At 35.8% G+C, this 20,631-nt stretch overlaps 1 protein-coding gene across 1 annotated transcript in view; it reads left to right on the top strand.

Moving 5' to 3' along the window:
• Window positions 1–20,154, top strand: part of LOC131154261 (thiol-disulfide oxidoreductase LTO1) — a 71,824-nt gene extending 51,670 nt beyond the window's left edge. Inside the window, exons 5-7 of the mRNA XM_058106928.1 lie at window positions 16,610–16,757; window positions 19,105–19,242; window positions 19,872–20,154. Of these exons, the coding sequence (XP_057962911.1) occupies window positions 16,610–16,757; window positions 19,105–19,242; window positions 19,872–19,952 (367 nt within the window). The 3' untranslated portion in view covers window positions 19,953–20,154. The remainder of the gene's footprint in view (window positions 1–16,609; window positions 16,758–19,104; window positions 19,243–19,871) is intronic.
• The last annotated feature ends 477 nt before the right edge of the window (window positions 20,155–20,631 follow it).

The following is a 20,631-nucleotide window of genomic DNA, read 5'->3' as shown; positions in this document are numbered from 1 at the left end:
TCAGTTGGTAAGCTGAATTGGGCTTAGGTTAGGTCTAAATGGGCTGAACTTAGTTTGGTTTAGCCTAATTCGGGTTTGGCCAATTGGGCCGAGCCTAATAGGCTTCCATTTTTGCTTGGGCTAATTTAGATCAAGCCTAATTGGGCCTAGTCTGGGTAGAAATGGAATGGGTTTGGGCTTATTTGGGCTAAAGGGTCAATTGACCTTGGTCAAAGGTTGACTTGGGTCTAAGGTATACGGGTTGAAAATAAGGTAATCAGACCAGGGTTATTGGATATGGATGTTCGGGTTTGGCCTTTACAAATCTAGATCAAAAACCTAAGCTTGATTGGAGTGTTGTAGAGGAATTCTCAGGTTTAATAGGTTAAAGTTGGATTTTGTTCAAAGCTCTGTTCAAATTTGAACTTAAATTACAAAGTCTTGAATTTTAAAATTCAACAATTTTGAACATGCTATAAATTTAAAGAGAATTAAACTAATTAATACAAAATTTAAAGAACCAACCTCTGTTTTTGAATCCCCTAATCTGCAAACCTGCTTCTTTTTGCCTGAACTCTTCCAAGTCTCCATTGCCTAGCTTTTTCCACTCTTTGCAACGCAAGCCCTTTGGTCTTCAATCTGTCTCCAATCCCTCAATTTCAATCACTCGGCCCCTTTCCTATTTTTTTCTTTCTTTAGGGATCAATTCTTTTTCGTATTTCTCCTTCATTTTTTTTTTTCTGTCAACTTTTTGAAAATCCCTATTTGCCAAAGGAGAGTAACCCCTATTAATTATGATTGATTGATCAATCAAATTTAAGCTAGATTGATTGTTTTTTTGTTTGCTTTAACTTTAATTTGCAATTTCCCCATTTCTAATTGAAATCTTCTTTATGTGTGCGCTAGTGTAAGCATGAAGATGCTAGCCCATTAGATTTTATTTTTTCTTCATTTTTCTGTTTTTTCCCTTCATTTTTTATGTAATCAGTGTTTTTTTTTTTTTTTTTTAATTTGAATTTGTACAAATGAATATTCATTGAATTGTCCGGTTGTTTCTATATAAAGCCTCGGACAAAATGGGGTGTCTACAGCCACCCCTCTTTATAGATTTGTTGCTTAGGATGACAGGAAGACTTTTCTATTGGCATCCTACAATAATGAATCTATAAAGATAGGAGACAAATTTTGGACTAGGCGTTCTATAGCAAAATCCTAACAAAAGAGAATGTATGGATTTACGAAGGTGCATGAAATTTAGGTCAATTCAACAAGCTTACAGAGTAAGGTGTAAATTGCCCTAATTTATAAAGAGATCACTACCATGGATTTGGGGATTATGCCACATGCCTCCAAGGTAGATAAATTATCACAACTTGAAAATGACTACTTGGATAGTTGGACTTGAGAGCTAATGCCTTCGTACCTCCAAGGTAGACAAATGATCATAACTTGAAAATGACTACTTGAGAACTGATGCCTTATACCTCCAAGGTAGACAAATCATCACAACTTGAAAATGACTGCTTGAATTCAAGACTCTAAGACAGCCAAAACATCACAAATTGAAAATCACAACTTGAAAACGACTATTTTGATTTGGGAACTAATGCCACATGCCTCCGAAACAGCCAAAACATTGCAGCTTGAAAATCACAACTTGAAAAGTGACTACTTGAATCTCCAAGGTAGACATCACAACTTGAAAGTGATTACTCGGATTTGGAAACTAATGTCACATGCATCCAAAGTAGACATCACAACTTGAAAGCGACTACTTGGATTTGGAAACCAATGTCACACGCATCCGAAGTATACATCACAACTTGAAAGTGACTACTCGAATTTGGGAACTAATTTCACATCATAACTTGAAAGCGACTACTCGAATTTGGGAAATGTCACATGCATAAGAGGTACACAAAACATCACAACTTGAAAAATGACTACCTATATTTTCGAGGTAGACATCACAACTTGAAAACCGACTAACCGGATTTTCAATGTAGACAAATAAGATTTAAGAAAAATGACTACTTGATTTGGGGAGAATCGATCCTTATACCTTAAGTAAAACACAGACCATTCCGATGTAAGGAAGGTAATGAATTGAAGGCGTGAGAACTGTAATGAACACTATTTATAAAATCTACGAAAAAAATTTGTATGAACATTATGATGCATTGACATGAGGACACCTCCTAATTTTGCTCATATAATGATAAAATTTTATAGAATGTATATGAAATGCTTCCTATCACTATTGATGCTATGCATGCAATGCATGAAGATACACAAATACCCTCTTCATGAATGCTTGTGAACCAATGTCTATTCAATCAATACACGAGATTCTGAAACCAATCCTTGTCATATCTCAATTCTATCTTGATAGTCTTCAAATTCCAGCCTGTGGAGAGGAGGGTTCATGCTTTGTCCATGATGTATTAACGACTTTCAGGGGAACTATACTCTTTAAGTAGAAGAAATCACCATTGTTGCTTGACTTGACTGCCTCTGGCTCTGGGCTTTTACAAGTGTTTAGAAACTTGGCATGACATTTGCCCCAGACCACTTGGAACCAAGTTACTCAAGTTTATAGTTTGACCTGTTAGTCTAAAGAATGCTGATTATTAACCAATGCTTCCCTGAATTTTTTTGATGACGACACCCATTTAGGGACTATACTCTCAATGTTTAAATCATTTTGAAGTTAAATGAATAAACATGCACTCAGATAACACAATCTCATTTGGATTATGAATGAAATATTCAAACCTGTCTATTTGCATAGTTTTCGTGCCTGTTTAACAAGAGATTACTTTACTAGTACTCTTAACGTTGCGCAGCCTTAATGTTTACTTAAAGAATCAAATCATTGAGCAAACGCCTTTGAGTTTTCCCCCCTACTCTAGACTCACTGACGACCTCCTTTTTCTACTTGCAGGACAAAAATAGGAACTGACGCTGCCCATCTACTGCACCCACTTCTTCATTATTCCACTATAAATTTGATGCCTACTTCCAATAGTGCCTTTTTGATTTGTGTCCTCGAGCTCATTTCAGCATTTCCATCATGAATTATGATTAGTGTCTTATCGGGTGTTTTAATCAATATTTCAACCTCAATGTAGACTTTAAGACATTGAACGTAACGTAGGCTAAGGTATGAGTTTCTAAAAGAATAGGGAAACTAAAGTTAAAAAATTCTCCCCAAAATGACATTTCTGCCCTTAGTGGTGCAAAAAGTTGACTGAACTTGTTCATCTAAACAAGCTGCTTACATACCTTATTAGGATCAGGTCATATCGTAGTTCAAAAATTATTGAACTTGGCAATTGATTTGAGGTACTAGCACATACCAATTAGGGCAGGATTTTCTTTTTGGATTGTAATATAAACTGAGGGTATGGGCTAAAGAAGGAAATGATTTAATAAGGCTCAAAGTCATGAATTTTGTCGGGGTAACATTTGTCAAGGATTACCTATGAAGTATGCCACTGATCATTCCATCTTATTTTTTCTATTTTTGTTATTTTGCTAAATCTTTTATGTTTTCTTTTTCAAGAGATCTTAATTCTCCTTTTCATTTGAGCTCTCCCCTTTTTCTTGGAATCCTTAGGTGGCTTTATGTTAATCTTCTTGAAATTGCCTCAGTGTGGGGGGTAATCCTTTGACGGTGTATTCAAGAAATAAATTTTTCAAGCTCAATTAGAAAATGATTTGATTTTCCTTTTGGATAGCTGAAAGATGACCTGCCATCCTTTTGGCGGTAACCACTGCCTCAAATGAATTTCTAGACACTAGGAGCTCCAAACCCAAAGTGAATTTTTGGGTAAATTGACTTTAAGAAAAATTGGTTTAAGAGTAAGGCCCAAGTGAGTTACCAAGTGGTAAGCCAATGCATTATTTGATCCTTTTAGTTATACTAGCCAGTCAGAGATGGCCAACCATCATTTGACATTACACCTGTGAGATCACAATTACACGATTAAAAAGCAAGAATACTTACTGATTTCATTAAAAAAGTACATATTACATCACGCAAAATATATTTTTACAGCATCTGAATTGATAGGGTTTGGCAAGTCATGCCCATCTATATCAGCTCACAACAATTCCCCTCCTAAAAATGTCTTATTTACAACATAAAGCCTCTCATAATTTGGAGTCCACTTCCCACAGGGATCATTATGGATTGGCAAGATCTTCTTGAAAATTAATTCTCCTTGAAGTTGTCGAGGGCGCACTTTACCCAATTTGATTGTTGAAGTGGGATCTTTACTGGACACCATTTGTTTTCTCGTAACATTCTTAATATTTCATGAGGGTTTTATTCTTTATTTTTTTATTTTTTCTTATGCCCCATTGACTGGATTTTCAAAGCCAATTATCGGCTGTGTCTTTCGTACTAGTAAAACTATTTCCTGTACCCTTGCACGAAGCATAAGCAAAATAAAACAAGACTTGACAAAAGTGATAGGCAAAGGATGACGTAATGAGATGAAACTTAAATGCATTTTATTTAATTCAAGCTCAAAATGATCTAAACAAAAAGAACTTATGGTCTTACTGAAAAGACAAGAATGAAAGAATTCATAAACATCCCCAAGATTGCATTGATTCCATCACCATTGGGTACTCAAACACATGCCAATTATTTAATTCAGTATCTGTTGGGGTAGGATAATCCTAATTTTCCACTGTCTCTTTTGTGCCAGATTGATCCACTGCCGAAATTGACAACAAATCAATTTTACGACTCAGCGTGGAATTCTACCAAGTGAACATTCATTAATTTCTTCAAGAATTCATGGAACATACCACACTCTTGTACTGAAAAAACTGATCTCTCTTGGTAACAACAGTGTGATCTTGCATCGCTGAGTGCGCCTTCTTTCAACATTCCCACTTGATGTAATTATTTAAAAACCTTTTTTGGTGAGATTCAGACTTGTCCTATCCTCACTGTTTTCCTTTCCTATGGCATTTACTGCAGCCTCACCATGGTTGGGTAGTGGATTACCATGCACATTGGGTCCCTCTTCATCATCAAAGGTCAACCATCCTGTATTCCTCAAGGCTTGTGCTTTATATTTAAATGACCAACACCTTTCAAACGAATGACCTAGCGCCCCAACGTGATATTCACATCGGGCATTAGGATCATACCCTTTTGGGTAAGGAAGTTACATTGGTACTCTTGGTATAGGAGTAATTAGCTTACTTTTTACCAGTTGCGGGAACAATTTTGTTTAAGTTATTGGGATGGGCTGAATTTCTAGTCTTGTCTCCCTTGGAAATCTTCTTTCCGGGGCCTAAACATTTTGCTGCCTAAGAGTTGATGAAGAACCCAAAGAAATATCTATGGTAGTGCATTCTGCTAAACTACACTGTTTATTGTGGGATTGAATACTGTGTTATCATTAGTCCATCTGACATTACTTTCTTTATAGGAGCAACCTTGTATTGCTTCTACTTCTGCATCCTTCTTTTTGCCCATTCCTTTGCCCATCCTTCCCATCTTAAATGTTCCTTCAATTCTTTCTCCAGTGGTTACGAAGTCCGCAAAACTTTGGGGAGTGCTTCCAATGAGATGACTGAAGTATGGATATTTTAGGGTGTTCACAAATAAAGAGATCACCTCTTTACTGGAGGATGCGCTTGTGTTGTTGCTTCCCTCCATCAATAGACATCACTTGTGTTGTTGCTTCCCTCCATCAATAGACATACTCTTTGAATGACTCGCTCGATTTCTTCTCCGTACTTTGTAAAGTCTACTTGTATGGAGCCATTTCAATTACATGTCTGTGCTATGCTATGAAGGCATGAGCCAAATCCTTCTAAGTATGAATTCTTGTACACTATAGCTGGATATATACCATTTCATGGCTGCCCCCAATCAAGCTATCCTGAAAGTAATGGATAAGGAGCTTGTCATCATTGGATTAAGTAGTCATCTTTTGACAATATATTTTCAAATAAGTGATTGGACATCTGGATCCACTGAAGTTTTCAAAATTCAAGACTTTACACTTTGGTGACAAAACCACATTGGGCACTAGACAACATCCATTGATCCAAACAGGTTTGTACCTTCTACAACTCGTAAGTGTTCCTCTAATACCCCATATTTATAATTCACCTCAAAGCTAGGGGCTTGTTCTCTAGCAATTTCTTCGGTTATTCCATTTTCCTTTGTATTAATAATTATGATTGGTTGTGCTCGCATATTTTCATTTATAGTTTGTTGGGTGCGGGCTTGGTTCCGAGCCAACCGTCACATTCATTGGTTGTGAGGGAGGGTGTCCATTGGCCGGTGTAAAGCTCGGCGAAAATAAGGGATCATCCTCAGCGGCTGGTTCTGGTGGCTATAGAACCTTCCCTTTGCTCATAGCAATGAACATTTTCATCAACTTATTCATTGATCTTTGACCTCTCGGACATATTGACTGATTTCTTCATAACTTTGCTCAAGTCCCAACATTCGGCTTTCCAAATGCTTGCCTATAATTTTGACTCTTCGTCGAGTATTATATGAGTGCAAGGAAATTGTTTTGTTCTGCTCAATGTTGAAACCCCAAAATTTCAATTTATCTCAGTGGTTTTCCCTGCATTGCAACTCTAATACACTAATTCTGTAGGCAAATGGGATGTGAGCATCGTCCCAATGGCAATACTTATGATGTTGATGTAAGTATGACTATGCATGAATGCTTATGATTGCAATGCAACCTGAAATAACCACTTGGCAAAATTCTTAGAGAAACCCTATGCCACATATTTCATTACATAAAGTCTGAGAAAAATACAAAAAGGAAGTTCATTTTCAATTTTTTACTTCTTTATTGTTTTTTTTGTTTTTATTTTATTTTTTATTTTTTGCAATTAATTTCATTATAGCAGTAAACAAAAATGACCCAAGTTCTTGGTGTATATCATGTATAATTTTTGTTGTTTTTGGATCAAACTGTTTGGGATACATTCTATGCTCAACCTGCTTCATTTTCTCACCATGGCTCTCACCCTGCTAACGACTCCCTGAGCTTGAAGAGTCATCTCAAATGCCTAGTGATCTAGTGTCTGAAACTCGGCCTCCCAATGTCTTGCTTTTTGTACCTAAGGCACCACTTCTTGATATTTGACTTGAAACTATCCCAACTTTACAACTCGACTTCAAGCTCCTGCAGGACTTGGAATTTTTCCTCATTCTCAATCTCAAGGGTTTTCAATAGTTCCTTGTTCAGCTTGGCTTCTACTTGGGAGTTCATTTCTCTTCTTTCTCAAAGCTATCAGATCTTCCTCAACTTGCAAGTACATTTCTTTCCTCTGTTTAACGGCCCCTAAGAATTATCCCTACTCTTTTCACTTCATCTGGTGAGCACTCAATTCAGCTCTTGATGGCTCTTTCCTCTATTAAGTGAAGTCTTTCCTGCACCTTTACCTTTGCCTATAGTCATACTATTCCTTGAACTTCCATTCCTTTTTGAAGCTGAGGCGAAATCCTAGCAACCGAAGGCCCTGTTTGAAGAGTGGGAGCTATTTGAGGAAAAAGTGGTTGGAAATTGTTGTAAAGTTTCAAAATTTATCTAGTCAACTCTCCTTGATTATAGGAGAAATTTCTATAATTATGTAAATCTACTCTCCTTGATTATAGGAGAAATTTTTGTAATTATGTAAATAATCTTAGGGGATACTCTAGGATATATTCTTAGGAGATATTCTAGGTGATTTGTTAGCAATTTTCATTCCTTCCTTTTTCCTACTCTTTCCTTTTAGATTGTCCTTGTAGTCTATAAGAAATTCAGATTGTACCTTATTTTATAATAATAAGAAATACTATTTCAATTCTTCTCCACTTCTAGATGGTATCAGAGCTTGGTTTTCTTTTACTTTCGGCAGTCATAGCCTCTAAAACCTAGGCCTCACTGTCTTTACTCTGTTCAGCCTCCATCATGTCTGAAATTTCCGAAACTTTCAACATGGTTAGAGTTGAACTTGTGGTCAACACCAGAATTGAAACCAAGGTAGCCCATACTGAACCCCATTTAGTCCAAATCACAAATATCCGTCTCAATGAAGCCAACTTCTTGAGATGGTCTCAGTCAGTTTGAATGTATATCTGCGGGAGAGGTAAGATTGGGTACCTTACTGAAGCCAAGGCCCCTGACAGAGCAGACCCATCATATGCTATATAGGATGCTGAAAATTCCATGATTATGGCTTAGCTTGTGAATGCAATGGATGAAGATATTAGTGCTAATTACATGTGCTATCCCACTGCAAAAGAATTTTGGGATAATGTTAGTCAGATGTATTCTAACCTTGGAAAATTATTCCTAGATTTATAAATTGTAGCAAAAAATTGGCAAGACCCAACAAGGGGAAGATAGTTTGACTAAGTATTTCAATGTCCTTAAGGGACTGTGGCAGGACTTGGATCTATTCAATATTTATGAATGGAAGAGCCCTGATGATTGCAACTACAACAAGAAGATGGTGGAAAATTTAAGAATTTTAAAATTCTTGGCTGGACTCAATGATGAGTTTGATGAGGTCAAGGGGAGGATTCTTGGGAGACTGCCTCTGCCTCCAATTGGAGAGGTATTTTTTGAAGTGAGACGTGAAGATTGTCGTCGGAATGTTATACTAAAGAAAAAAGGAGCTGATGGAACAATTGAGAACTCAACTTTGGTTGCTGCTAATCCTACTATTTTGACTGCTGCTAATGCCTCTTTATAGCGGTCATATCCCAATAAAAAATCTCGAGTATGGTGTGACTATTGTAATAAGCCACGCCATACCCAAGAAACCTGCTGGAAACTACATGGAAAACCAGCAAATTGGAAGAGCAGCAAACCTGGACCTGGAAACAACCAAGTGATTCCTAGAGCAAATGAAGCCCAGACCAATGTTCTAAGTTCTGAGCAGATGGATCAACTTCTTCAACTGCTGAAATCCAATCTGATATCCGGTACTTCTATTGGTTCCTTGGCCCAAACATGTAATATGTCAAGTGCCTATTCCAGCTCTTTAACCTTTGCACCATGGATTATTGATTCAGGTGCATCCGACCATATGACGAGTATATCTCAATTGTTTCAATCTTATTATCCTTGTCCGAGTAATAAAAAGGTTAGGATTGCAGATGGGAGATTTTCATCCATTGTAGGAGCAAGTTCAATTAGAAATTCTAGAAAAATATAATTAAAATATGCCCTTCATCTTCCTAAAGTTGCAATCTTCTTTCTGTTAGTAGATTATCCCGTGATTGTAACTGTCGTATCATATTCTTTGATTCTCATTGTGAATTTCAGGACCAGAACTCGGGAGCGATGATTGGTAGTGCTAGGATGATCGATGGCCTTTATTATTTTGATGATACCCTATTTAGCAATAAACAAGCTCAGGGCTTGAGTGATAGTACTAGTTCAATCCCTGTGCGTGATCAAATAATCCTTTGGCATCTTAGATGAGGGCATTCTAGTTTTTCTTATTTAAAATATTTGTTGCCTAATCTATTTAAAAATTTGAATTGTACTTCTCTTCATTGTGACGTGTGTTATTTATCAAGAAATCATCGAGTTCCTTATATTTCAAATGGCTATTGTGCATCAAAACCTTTTTATTTGATTCATAGTGATGTTTGGGGTCCCTCTAAGGTTACTACTTTATCTGGGAAAAAAATGGTTTGTGACTTTTATAGATGATCATACTCAGATTTTTTGGGTATATTTGATGAATGGAAAATCTGAAGTTGAAATATTATTCAAGAATTTTTATTGTATGATCAAAAATCAATTTCACACAAAAATAAGCATACTTCGTACGGATATGGTACAAAATATTTCAACCTAGTTTTGAGAAATTTTTTGAAAGAAAGAGGGATTCAACATCAATCCACTTGTCGTGACACCCCACAACAAAATGACATCGTTGAAAGAAAAAAATTGTCATTTACTTGAGGTTGCACAGGCTTTAATGTTTTCAATGCATATTCCAAAATATTTGTGGGGGGAATTCTATTCTAACTGCTTGTTACCTTATTAATAGAATGTCTGCCCATGTGATGCAGTATCACTCCTTTGGCGTGCCTAAAAAAATCCTTTCCTGATAATAGGATAATTTTTTATCTGCCTCTAAAAGTATTTGGATGCACTGTTTTTGTTCATTTTCCAGCTCACCTTAGATCTAAACTTGATCCGAAGGCTGAAAAATGTGTGTTTCTTGGACATGCTCCCAATAAGAGAGGGTATAAATGTTTGAATCTAAAAACAAAAAAATTCACATCAGTATGGATGTTGTTTTTGTTGAAAATCAATCTTACTTTAACCAAACTAATCTTTAGGGGGAGAAAGAGAGCAGTGAAGATCAGTTTTGGCAAACTTCTATACCAATGCCTAATGTTTTCTTTGACATTGACATCCCTCTACAAAACATTCAAGGAACTGAAATTTTAAATAGTGAAAAAAATGGAAATCCCAATTTGCCTGTACAAAGCATAAGGGAATCACAAACAGGGGGAGAATTGCTATAGAATAATCCCTCTTCTGAGCTTCGTGTTTATACTAGAGGCAGGTATCGTTCTAACACTAAGGATCATCCCACAATTTTAGAGCAGAATCAATCATCACCTCCAAAAACTGGTCATTTGGAAATCCCAGGTAATCCTTCTACTACACTTCCATTTGATCAATCTATTGACCTTAATGTACCTATAGCCATTAGGAAAGGAGTTAGAACCTGTACCACACACCCTATTGCCAAATATTTATCATACCATAAACTCTCATAATCAAAGGCCTCTACGTCCAATATTTCTCACCTATTTGTTCCAAGGACCATTTAGGAAGCTATGGATCATCCGGATTGGAAGTTAGCAGTTCTAGAAGAGATGAATGCACTACAGAACAACAGTACTTGGGAAATTGTTGATTTACCAAAGGAAAAGAAAATTGTAGGTTGCAAGTGGGTGTTTACAGTTAGATTCAAGGCTAACAGTAATATAGAGAGATATAAGGCAAGACTCATTGCAAAAGGATTTACACAAACATACGAAATTGACTGTCAAGAAACTTTTGCTCCAGTGGCCAAGATAAACTCAATCTGAGTATTACTCTCCTTACCTGTACATTCTAACTGGCCCTTACACCAGTTGGATGTAAAGAATGCCTTTTTAAATGGAGATCTAGAGGATGAAGTGTTTATGGAATTACCATTAGGTTTTGAAGGTAATCTTGGCAGAGATAAGGTGTATAAATTGAAAAAATCATTGTATGGGCTCCAGCAATCTCCGAGAGCTTGGTTTGAACGCTTTGGGAAGGCTGTAAAAGGTCATGGTTACAGCCAAGGTCAAGCTGTAACACCATGTTCTATAAGCACTCAAGTGAAGGGAAGGTTGCTATTCTAATTTTCTATGTTGACGATATTATTTTGATAGGTAATTGTTGACTTTTTGAGTCCTATCCCATTTTTATAATGACAAATCACAGCATGTACATGCATGAGTCTTTGATTTGCCGTGAAGCTCTCATAGGTGACCTTAGTTGGACCCTTGGCATTCTATATTTCATGGAAAATCATTTTATAAATGTGCAAATCATTTTTGGAATGAAAAACTTCAAAATAGGTTTTTCAAAATCCTTTTCATGTTTCTGCTGTCGCATTGATAAGCAATTTTCTCGATCGATTAGTTCTCATCTTAAAATATATTCAACATGAAAGTTGTGGGATTCTCTCTTAGCTTTCTTTTGATACTAAGAACGTCCCATTTGGACTTTTTTAGAAAAAGTAATGCGCAAAATATTGAAAGATGTCTGCAGCAGAAAATTCCCTTCATGTTTTTTCCGTCGCATTGATGAGCGATTTTCACAATCAATTAGTTCTCATCTTAAAATATGTTCAACATGAAAGTTGTGGATTTTCTCTTAGCTTTCTTTTGATACCAACAACGTCTCATTTTGAGTTTTCTAGAAAAAGTTATGGTCGAAATACTGAAGGGTGTTCGCAGAAAACCCAGATTTAGTCAACCCAATGTTAAGTCCAGTTGACCGAAGTTCATCATTTTATGATCCCGTCGACTGGATCATTGATGAGTTGACCGAATCTCACGAATGTGGGAAATCGCCTTGGGTTTAGTCAACCAAACCTCAGTTCTGTCGACCGGATGTCTCAAGCAAGTCCAAGAATGCCCAGAAAATGGTTATAATTTTGAAATATAATATTATTTTAAAGCCCCAATGGTCATATAATGGCCATATTTGAAATTTTCCTATATATACCAAGCTTAAACACTTGGAGAATGCTTCTTGATCTATATTGAAATACTCTTGAATCCTTAAGCTTATTTTATACTCAAATTCTTCATCTATCTTGAATATCATTTGATTCTTTAGCATTATTGAAACTCATTTTCACATCATTCTCAAAGTTCTCCTACCCTTGTTTTTGAAAACACATTTGGAGAAAACATTTTGAAATACTCTTAAAGTTTTGAGCATCTTTTATATTCACATTTATCACATCAAAGCTCTTTTACTTTTGATATTTCAAAAGTCCATTTTGAGAAAATCATTTCCATACTCAATTGAGCTTCATCTTCAAATCATTTGAGAGTGCTTTAGAAAGATTTGTATTTGTACTTATCAGTCTTGAAGGAGCATCCATTGTACACAAACCGTATTTTCATTCTTTTCTTTGCGGTTCGGGTTTTGAATCATGCCATGTGAGGGTATATCACTTGGAGAGGTATCTCTGCCTATAAGGAGGGATTACGGGTTTGAACCATACCGAGCGAGGGTATATCGCTTGGAGGGGTGTCTCCGCCTATAAGGAGGGATTGTAGTGGTAGCTCTGCCCTGGTTTAAAGGAGCAAGATAGTGGAAATCTTCAAGTGGTTGTCTTGAGGTAAGAACGTAGGCGGGTATAGCAGAACCTTGTAAATCACGGTGTCATTCTCTCTATCCCTACTCTCTTTAAATTTCCGCACGTGCATGTTTATATTTATATTTATATTTCTACTGTTGTGATTGTTGTACATGCTTTAAATTTGTTATTGATATTGATTGGGAATCAGCTAAATAGTCTTTAAATTTTTAAATACCCAATTCACCCCCACTCTTGGGATAATACCTATCCTAATAGTAATGATAACAAGGAACTTGAGAAATTAAAATAGATGCTTGCTAATGAATTTGAGATTAAAGACTTGGGTGACTTGAAGTATTTTTTCGGTATGGAATTTGCAAGGTCAAGAAAAGGTATTTTTGTTTCACAAAGAAAATACGTGTTTGACTTGCTTGGAGAAACAGGTTTACTAGGGTGTAAAGCAGCTGAGACACCTATAGAGCCTAATCTTAAACTGCAACCTACCAAGGTTGAAGAGGTAACCAATAGAGACTAGTACCAAAGATTGGTTGGAAGGCTACTTTATCTATCACATACACGTCCTGACATAGCCTTTGCTGTCAGTATGGTAAGCCAATTCATGCACTCACTAGGGCCTGACCACTTTGATGCAATTTATAGAATCTTGAGATATTTAAAGGGTACTTCATAGAAAGGTCTATTGTTTGAAGACCATAGACACCTACAAGTTGAGTTATACATTGATGCAGATTGGGCTAGGAGTATAACCTATCGAAGATCAACTTCTGGTTATTGTGCCTTTGTTGGTGGACATTTGGTTACATGGCGAAGTAAAAAAAAAATGTGGTAGCTAGGAGTAGTGCAAAGGCAGAATTTAGAGCAGTTGCTTGTGGAGTTTGTGAAGTGTTGTGAATTAAAAAATTATTGAAAGAATTGAAAGTCACTAATCCGTTACCTATAAGACTGTATTGCGATAACAAATCTGCCATAGTCATTGCTCACAATCCAGTGCTTCATGATAGAACAAAACATGTTGAGGTCGACAAGCATTTTATAGAGGAGAAGCTAGATAGTGGACTGATTTGTTTACCCTATATCTCTACTACTGAACAGGTAGTAGATATACTTACAAAAGGACTACCAAAGAAGCAATTTGTAAATTTTATCGGCAAACTGACTATAAAAGACATCTTCAAACCAGCTTGAGGGGGAGTGTTGTAAAGTTTCAAAATTTATCTAGTCAACTCTCCTTGATTATAGGAGAGATTTTTTAATTATGTAAATAATCTTAGGAGATAGTCTAGGATATATTCTTAGGAGATATTCTTGGAGATTTTTTAGCAATTGCCATTCCTTCCTTTTTTTCTATTCTTTCCTTTATTATTTTTTCCTTTTAGATTGTCCTTGTAGTCTATGAGACATTCAGATTGTACCTTATTTTATAATAATAAGAAATACTATTTCAATTCTTCTCCACTTCTAGAGAAATCCATGACCCAAGGATTAACCTGATTAGCGCACCAACCTAACCAGATTGCCCCTTAACTCCTTTTGAAAATTTGATCAAGGATCATCTTCAATCCGAGTTGGCGACGTCACATCAATTCCTTTAATCAAATTGTCTCCTTAATGACTTTGTTGGCCTTCTGAATACCGCCATACTTCTGTTTCTTCTTCTTTGTACACTACTATTGAGTCATTTATGGAGTAGTTTAGGGTTAATCCATAATTTTGGAAAAGTTGTGCGTATGCCTAAAATGAATGCAATAGAATGTAGTTGACAATATTAAATGTACCACAAAAGGGAACTCAAAATAACAAAAGACCAAGTCTGCAAAGAAGGATGAAGCTCCTGTCCCAACCCAAGTGGATTCATTGACTATGGGTTTTTCGAGGCTCTATCCTTGCATAGGAAATTAGAGTCAAGTACGTGTGGTTCAAGCTCTATTTCTATCCATAATAGGTCCTTAGAATGTCCCTTATCCTTACCCAATGGGTTTGGACAAAGTACAAACTAAGCGGAGTGATTCATACGCTCTTGAAGACTTATGCCTCATAAAAGTTAACGCTACAACACCCCCTATCTATTCCTAAGAGGGTAAAGCCCAAGTATAAGGCTTGTCAAAGTGCGTGTGCTTACGCAAGGTTGAAAGCCCAAACCCCCATTCCATCATATCATCAACCTTGTATATACTTATCCATCAATTCACAACATTTATACAAACTGATATTCAGAAGAAAGATATTTAGATAAACACAACAATTTTTCATATTTATAGATAAAATATCATGGAGTAATCAAAAGGACCATTAAATTCATATTTGGTATAATTCATAATTAATTAATGGCTTGACTCTCTAGGGTCCCCAGTGGAGTCGCCATGCTGTCTCAATGTCCCAGAGAAGGGTCCGAAATTGTTAGGGATGATAATAATAACAATGGTTCGACGGAGTCACCACTAGCCTGTTGTTTGTCTAGATGTAATTAGTTCACCTAATTACTACCCGTTGATTGATCTTTAGACTAATCCTAGAATCAGTAGTCTCGGTCTATTTTTACCAAAGTTAGTATTGGGAGTAGAGTTATGTAAGGGGAAGGTATTAGTACCCCCTACACACCCTTTCTACGAATGGTACCTAATTAATTATGAATTATCCATAAATTGAATTGAATGGTTCTCAATTTGTCTCTCTTGTTGATTCAATTTAGGGATAATTCATAATTAATTAGGTACCGTTCGTAGAATGGGTGTGTAGGGAATGCTAATATCTTTCCCTCACATGACTGTACTTTCGATCCCAAATTTGATAAAAGGAGACCGAGACTATTGATTATTTGGCCTTAGGATTAGTTTAGAAACCAATCAATAGGTAGTAATTTGGTGAATTAACCACACCTACACAAATAATAGGTTAGTGGAAACTCCATCGAACCATTATTATTATCATCCCTCACAATTCCGGACCCTTCTTTGGGATGTTTTGACAAAGTATATCAAAGTTGACTATTCTTTTCCCTAGGAGAAACTTGTGTGGAGCACTATATCATTAAATGTTTAGGGATTTTTTGTTGGGGGGGGGGAGAGAACGGGGAGGGAGGCTTGGGTTAAATAAATTTATGACAAGCCTAGAGGGTATGATATCTATGCTCCAGCTTGATGGGGAGTGTTATTACTTGTTTAGTATTGACTATGTTAGTGACTAAGAGTTAGTGAGTGTATTATGGCCATTATGTTAGTATTAACTATATTATAAATAGGGCAGAGACCTATTGCTGTGATTAGGCCTTCCAATTTACGCAACACATTAATTGGAACCAAATATTGGGTTGATTGGAAGGTTACTTGATACAAAAGAAACAAAAATGGTTAAACTGAAGAATATCTGAATAAATGATCAGCTATCAGTCAGTCACTTGGTCAGATGCTTACAATTTTCCTTCGACAATATTAAATTATTTATGGTTTGGTTATGATTTATTTGGTGGCTGATTTTTTGAAATAGATTCATTTGATGCTTATACCTCTCAATTTTAAGGAATACTTGATCTGTAGTTTGACAATTTTGTATCTTCATTTAAAGCCCCACACCTTCCCATCATTTTTCCCACCGCCATGTTAACAATTCCAAACCTGCTATCTTGTTTGATTGTCACTCATTTTCATGTAATCCGCCTATGAGCTAAAGTAGCGTGCATGCACTTTGATCTAGAGGAAGCAGTTGTTCTGATACATATATGTTTCCTTTTGTGTTCATTCTTAATCAGCTTGGCTGAAGTTGAACTGCAACCTTTTACAACTGATATTACTACAGAGTCAAGTCCTTTGGCACTTTCTCTTGCGGGGCATCTGCGCTCTATAGGGGCTAAAATGTATGGGGCTTTCTGGTGTTCACATTGTTTAGAACAAAAACAGGTACAAATCATGAGTCCCACATTGAAGTTTTTTCTGTGACCCAAGGATATATGTGTGTTTGTGATGCTTTCCTGTTCACTGTAGCTCTCTCCATGGTCTAAAAAAATTCCTGAATTCTGAGAAGAATTCTAATAGATGGGTTGGCAATCATGAGTAGTGTTTCCATATGGCAATAAACAAATGGGGATCATTAATGATCTATATAGATTTTGGTATGCTCAATAAACATGGATGTATGCTTATATATTAATGTATCAGTTAATCAGATCACAGTGCAATTTTTGGAATTGTTTGAGGAAAATGAAAGATAGTACAAAGAAGGGCTGAGAAATTTCTATTACTACAAAAAATCAGGCATCTAATGAATTTAATGTCATGGGCACAAGGGATTTGAAATACCGAGAATGATTGTTTTCTGAATTTTACATGTCTCGCTGTTTTTTTTAGAAAAAGAAATTAGTGTTTTTTCTTTTTGTAAAAAACACATTTGATGATAGATTATTTATTTATTTTTGTGGAAACAAGTGGTCAAAATGGAAACGTTTCAGACGTGAACCAACTGTTTTGGACAAGAGTTGCTTGATGATATTTCCAAACAAAAGTTGATTCTGTACCTGATTTCTGTACAATTGAGATAACCTTCACTTGACAAGTTAATTACTCAGGACACTATTGGCTGGACTAAAAATCTCCCTTGAATATTCCAGTGTCAACATGGACGTCCCATCATTGTTTGGAACCTTTGCTCCATTGGTCATTAAATATCTCTAAGCATTACCTATAACCATCAGTTTCTTTTGTAAACAATTCCTTGTGATTAAATCCAAGGTTAAGAGACCTTAATGGAAAAGAGAGCAAAAGCCCTCACATTTAAAAAAATTTCCTGTTTAAAATTTTCTGGTTTCAGCAGATTCTTGGTTGTGTGAAGTTAAGCTACATAATCCATTGGGTCAGTTTCTCCACCAAGCAATGGTCTTAGCAAGAGGTTCATGGCTGGACCCTCTTTTGCCACCAAGGCTCCTCAGGAATTTGGCATCAATTAATAGATATTTAACACCGGCCTGTCATAAAGTAAGACATTGATTCATCATGATTACAATCATAAAGGCAGCCAAAAGCTCAGTTAAGACTATCAGGCTTGTTTGTTATCATTGATGAGGACATTAAGCACATATACCTACAGCTGATAAGGTGGCTGACTGGTGATCTCGAATTTAACTTGCTACGGTATATATTGCTTTCCAAAAAAATAAAAATAAAATTTAACATCATTCAATCCCTTTCTTCCTTTTTTTCTACTCATTTTCTTTTCTAAAAATAATAATAATAATTTTGGTTTGCAGATTCAGCTGAAAAGTCAATCCCCCAGTGCCATTTTAGGTTCTGTTGTATGTGCACTTGGTAAAATATTTTGCCTACAAAAAATTAAAATTATTAACATCGTGTTGTGCTTTTTTTTTTATTAGAAAATAATCATGGTTTTTCTAATTCAACTGAGAACTTTGCCAGCCAGTGCTGTATTGTTTCTGTTGTGTGTGTGTGTGCATGCACACAGTTTTTTTTTTTTTTTGGTTATATGGAAATTTTGCTCCATTGAGAATAATCTAAATGACTTGAGTGTGGACATCCTATTATAGGTTCCAGTTTGAAACCTTGGTAAGGGGTGGGATGGGGGAAGGGCTACCCTTGTTTTATAGCCTGAACCCTATGGGCTTCAATATAAACCAAAATAGTTAGAAAGGCTGAGATGTGGAATAGATTCCTAGCTACAACATGTTTGGGACAAAACCAAACAGGATGATACTGTTGGCATTTGGTTGGTTTTTGTTTGTCCATTCAGAAAATATTGTGTTGCAGAATGCATTTGAAGTTTTGAGTTCATATGAAATTTTTTTGGCAGTCCCATTGACAAGGAAAACATACCAGTGATAATAGGTATGGAATAAGCAAATAACTACCTTCATTTTCTCCTTTTTCTTTTCTTTATTTTTTTCAGGTATTACTGGGAACCTGGGGTGGCTGGTTGGACCCTTACCTCCACCAAACAACTACCTGTGCTCTTGCTCATTAGTATTCACATGTGTTTAGTTTTCCATTCCTAAAATATCTCGCTGGCCATGTGCTTAGGTTAAATCATCAAATAACTACCTCAGTTCTCTTGCTCATCAGTATTCATATATGTTTATTTTTTCCCTTCCTAAAATATCTCACTGGCCATGTGCTTAGGTTAAATCATCAAACAACTACCTGTATTTTCTTGCTCATTAGTATTCACTATTCACAATGTTCCATTCCTAAAATATCTCACTGGCCAAAGTTGCTCGGTGTTTTTGTGCCATCAATGCAGATGTTTGGACGCGAGGCAGCAAAGCTGCTAGACTATGTAGAATGCTTCCCAGATGGATATACGAAAGGTGTTAAAATAGCCAAGGCATGTGCAGATGCCAGAATTGAGGGTTTTCCAACTTGGGTGATTAATGGTCAGGTGCGGAAGCTCTTCCATTGTGATTCATTCCTTCTTATTTTTCTATTGTGGTTAGAATTATTCAAACCTACTTTTGTTCCTGCAACATTTGTTCTAAATTGGTTGTGTTGGAAGTACGACAGATTATGCATATGCACAGAAAATGGAAAGAAAGTCTATTATATTATAAATTACGTGGTTCAATTGTGTGCTTACTTACTTGGAGCCCTTTTGAAAATCCCTATTATATTATAAATAATCTGCTTTAGAGTTTCAACCCTTAACCATAGTACCATACTACTGAAAATCCTAAAATACTCTTACCTGTCGTTTGGGAGCATGGATTTCTTGAATAAAATTGTGTTGAGTTTTATTCAAATCCACACAAATCCAAATCCAAGACCTAAAAATCCACCCTTTACCTTATATAATAATATATTGGCATTACATTGGGCTCAAAATACTTTACCATATTTACAGACTAGTCTGCCAGTGGACCCCACTCCAAATATAGTAATTCAACACAGCAGTAAAAAATTCTTCCAAAATTGTTAGGGTGGTTAGAGAGAGAGAGAGAGACAGAATTTTTCCAGGGCTAATGAATGAAAAGTAGAAACTGTTCGTTTGATTCTTTTCTGTTTTTATTGCAGGCTTTGAGTGGAGAGCAAGAGTTTTCAGAGCTTGCAAGAGCATCTGGCTTTAATTTGGAAGCTCTGAATAAATCTAATTAGATTTCTGTTCATTTTGTATTATAGTGCATGTACAGCTCCTAGTATTCCCTTGTAATTATTAAGGCAAAAACGAGCTAAGTTCATGATTGAGCCTTAATTATTTTACAAACTAATTGATTATGACAAATTTAGCTAGATATACAAATAATAATTATTCTTCTTTTTGTAAAAAGTATTATTAATAGCAAAGTGTTTATAATAATTTTTATGTTACCAAACCACTGCACTCAGAAAAAATGGTCTATCAATAGTGTTAGGAACATTATAAATTTATCCTATTATTCTGAGTGTGTTAGAAAATGGTTAATCTCATCTTTGGAAGTTTAGATTTCAAATCTTTAATGTGAACTTATATGGATTTAGACAAAGATAATATAAAATAGTGTCTAGCTTTGTGTGTACTCACAGATATATATTTAAGACTTGAAATGCATACTCTTGGGCACTATCCTAATATATTTATATCTGTTTCATTAATTTAATTAATAGTATATAATATATTGTGTGATCATAAGCAGGTCAAAGCTTGCAATGAACATATCATAAGTTATTTAATTTTTGGATTATGTTCAGTTAGTAAAATAGAATTAGATAGAAATAAAATAATTTTTAGCTAACAATATAAATAAAAAAGAATTTGGTATTTTAAAGTTAAGGTATACAGGTTGCACTATTTGAT

The sequence above is a fragment of the Malania oleifera genome, chromosome 1 (assembly GCF_029873635.1).
Source record: "Malania oleifera isolate guangnan ecotype guangnan chromosome 1, ASM2987363v1, whole genome shotgun sequence".
NCBI classification, from domain to species: Eukaryota; Viridiplantae; Streptophyta; class Magnoliopsida; order Santalales; family Ximeniaceae; genus Malania; species Malania oleifera.
Note: the sequence above shows the minus strand (reverse complement) of the source record. Positions and strands in the feature narration are given on the sequence as shown.